This window comes from Acyrthosiphon pisum, chromosome A1, assembly GCF_005508785.2.
Source record: "Acyrthosiphon pisum isolate AL4f chromosome A1, pea_aphid_22Mar2018_4r6ur, whole genome shotgun sequence".
Lineage (NCBI taxonomy): Eukaryota > Metazoa > Arthropoda > Insecta > Hemiptera > Aphididae > Acyrthosiphon > Acyrthosiphon pisum.
The window spans coordinates 56,041,979-56,045,120 of NC_042494.1; the positions used below are offsets into that span (position 1 = coordinate 56,041,979).

The window sequence follows — 3,142 nt, forward strand, 5'->3', positions numbered from 1 at the left end:
AGCAACGAAGTGCAAAGGATCAGCTAGTATCAATATATTTTATACAGACTGACAAACCGTCTCCGTTCAGAATCGTTTTTCTTATACAATGATATTATATCATTGATGATTGAATTCAAATTCATTAGCATCCTTTATACATTGACTCACTTAAAACCTACTGTACAGCGGAGTGGTATCCACTTACCCGCTTTTTACTAATTATTTCTCATATAACCAATAGCCACCATTTATAAACAAAAATGTCTATGGTAAATCTCAAAATACCTGTTTGAACACCTCTCCGCGGGTTGAACCAACTGGGTTAGGTTAGGTTTTTTCACTAATTGTGAATCTAAACCATTCAGGGACTCACTCAAAAACACAAAAAACGTTCAGTTGTTTAGGTTTAATGACATACAGACAAACATTTTTTTTTTATACATATAGGTATAGATTGTTATTATTTTCAGCCACCCAATTAATTTCATCAAGGAACATTATTATACATTAAAACCTTCCCCGTGACTCGACCGATTTATAAGTGAAAACCGTATTAAAATAAGTGGAGTTCTTTTTGAGATATGCTCGTGCATACAAAAAAGGGGTAGTGTTTCTCTACTATATTATGAATGTTATATACATAAAAACTTTCCTCTTGAGTCTTGAATCACTCTATCAATTTAAAAAAACTCGCATCAAAATCCGCTGCGTGGTCTATTCATACAGACAGAAAAAGGGACTTAGTTTTATACTATGTTATTATTAAGATTAAGAAGATTATTGCTGATTTTATATTTTACTCAAGACAATCCTCGGACTCAATTAGTACCTATAATTTTAGATTCCCAACCCCGTGACTCAATTAGTATATTTTTCGTTACTATCCGGAACTCAATTTGAATATCATTTTTGTCCTTATCCGGTATTGGGACTCAATTATAGTGTATACAGCGGCTTGGCTACATTTCACAATTCCAGTTACTTATTTTTCAAAACTTTAAGCTAGATTTATTTATCTTATTTTATATATTTTAGTTAGAGTTAAATCGATATCATCAATCTTATTATATAGTATAATTAAAGGCTAATGCACATTTAAAAATGCGTATACACCTATGCATCAAACAAGACCACAGGTTGAAAAAAAGGTGACAATAAGACCGCGCCGTCTTATTGTCCCGAGGTCTTATTGTTCTTTTCCCGTATTTTAATACACGTGTATGTTTGGCAAGAATGTGTCACTAAAAAACATCGGTAGTCACCCATCCGGGAACTGGTGTCACCAGCTGGTGCTAGCACTCAGAACACTTTCGTGACAAGATGCAACCACCGCACCACATTGAACCACATATTAATTGTATATAGATAGGTAAAAGGTAATATTATAAAATTATGACATGAATAGTAGGTATATGTATGTAGGTATAGGAATTTGTATTACCATTGATATTTTATAATCAATCGTATTACTGACATTATAAGGAATTATTAGTGTGCAGTTTTGATAAAGGTTTGCATGTTTAATGTAGGTAGGGTACGTAAAATCATTTATGTGTGAATAAATAATAATAACATACCTAGAGTAGGTATGTAAAGACTAAAGATAATAAATGTTTTTATTTAGATCAAGATTAATAAAATAGTTTGGTTTAAATTTATTTAGATAAGTTGAAACGTATTATCCATGTACATTGGCATATTTCATATGGGTAGTACTGATAACTGATCTAGAAAAGTCTTAATACTGGCGGGAAGTTAAAAAATCTTCTTTTTTTTTATATATAAAATGTTTGACCACCTACCAATTTAAAGTTTTTAAAAACATAGATAGCTATGATTTACATAATATAATCAATTGTTGCTGAAGAAATCGTACTGCAAAAGTATAATATTCCAGCTGCACGTGTAATCTATATACAATACCACTGTCACTTGTTCAATTTGTCAATTAATTTCAATATGTCACGCACTAACGTGGTTGTTAGAACATCATATTGCAGTGATGTACAGCTGTTAAGAAGGTCAGACTAACTATTGGCTCGCTACTCGGTCAGTTATTGTTAAACGTTCGTATGCATGTGACTGTTTGCAAATGACGCGTAAGTAAATTTATTTTTACTATCTAATATCTATATAATAAGTTCCATGAATTTGATAAATTGTACGCAGTACCTACGTTTTTTACGCATAAAGTGTTACCCTAATGTCAGCTACATGCAAACATATTTATTTGTTACACGTGGAAAAAAAACCTATAGCTGGTTAATATATCAACATCATGATTCTTAATGAAAATGTATTTTACTTAAATAACAAAATATATTATATAAAACTAAAAAAAAATAAGATTGCCAGTTATCCAGTTATATGTTTTGAAATTTTCATTAATTATTTGTAAATCTGCATTTAACAAATTTTAAAGATATATTACAAGAGAATACCTACGCAATTTTTTTTTTTTACTGTCAATAATATTGAGCCAAGCAAGAAACCATACATTTTGAGTTCAATGTCAAATTAATAAAACCGCGAGTTGCAGTCAAGTACAGTATTATAAATTAGTCTTATTTAAAGCCAATTTATTAAATACAACAATCGTAAAAGACCTGACATGGTATCATATTTTATATTAAGCACTGTAATTAACCGAGAATTTTACGATTTTCATGAATAATATGTTAATAATTTTAATAATTCTGCATAAGTACTAATAATAACAGTTTTAAAATGTTATCATAAAATATAGGTTGAAATAAAAACTATAGGAGAATGTTTTTTGAGGTACGTAATAGTAAGTACATATAAGCAAAACAAAATATGTGATTTCAGAATGGAAGATCGACTGTCCAGCACCGACCATAGCTGGTTCAAATATTTTCCAAATGCAATAAAAGCTGTGTTGACCTGTCAGAGTCAGTAAGTTATCTACCATTTTAAGTTGTTTTTTATGGGAATTAAACGATTTCCTATACCGGGTGATTCTTTTATCGAACAACACTATTATTTCAAAAAGTGTAAGTTTTTTTGAAAATATTTTTTTACATACTTTCAAGTCGCTTATAAAACAACGTTTTTCTTAAAAAATTATATTTTTAAATATTTTTTATCCTTATAATTTTTTAAGTTTTTTACTTTTTTGAATGACAACATAGGGTTTTAA

General features: G+C 29.6%; 1 protein-coding gene across 2 annotated transcripts in view; it reads left to right on the top strand.

The window, feature by feature from the left end:
• Positions 1-1,961: 1,961 nt before the first annotated feature.
• The window catches only part of LOC100168408 (protein SERAC1), a 9,289-nt gene continuing 8,108 nt past the window's right edge, over positions 1,962-3,142 (top strand). The window contains exons 1-2 of one of the 2 annotated variants that reach the window (XM_008186706.3): positions 1,962-2,081; positions 2,812-2,898. In XM_008186706.3, coding sequence (XP_008184928.1) covers positions 2,813-2,898 — 86 coding nt within the window. In that variant the 5' untranslated portion in view covers positions 1,962-2,081; position 2,812. Of the gene's footprint in view, positions 2,082-2,387; positions 2,526-2,811; positions 2,899-3,142 lie in introns of those variants that run through there. The other variant, XM_001948847.5, reaches the window with a different exon arrangement.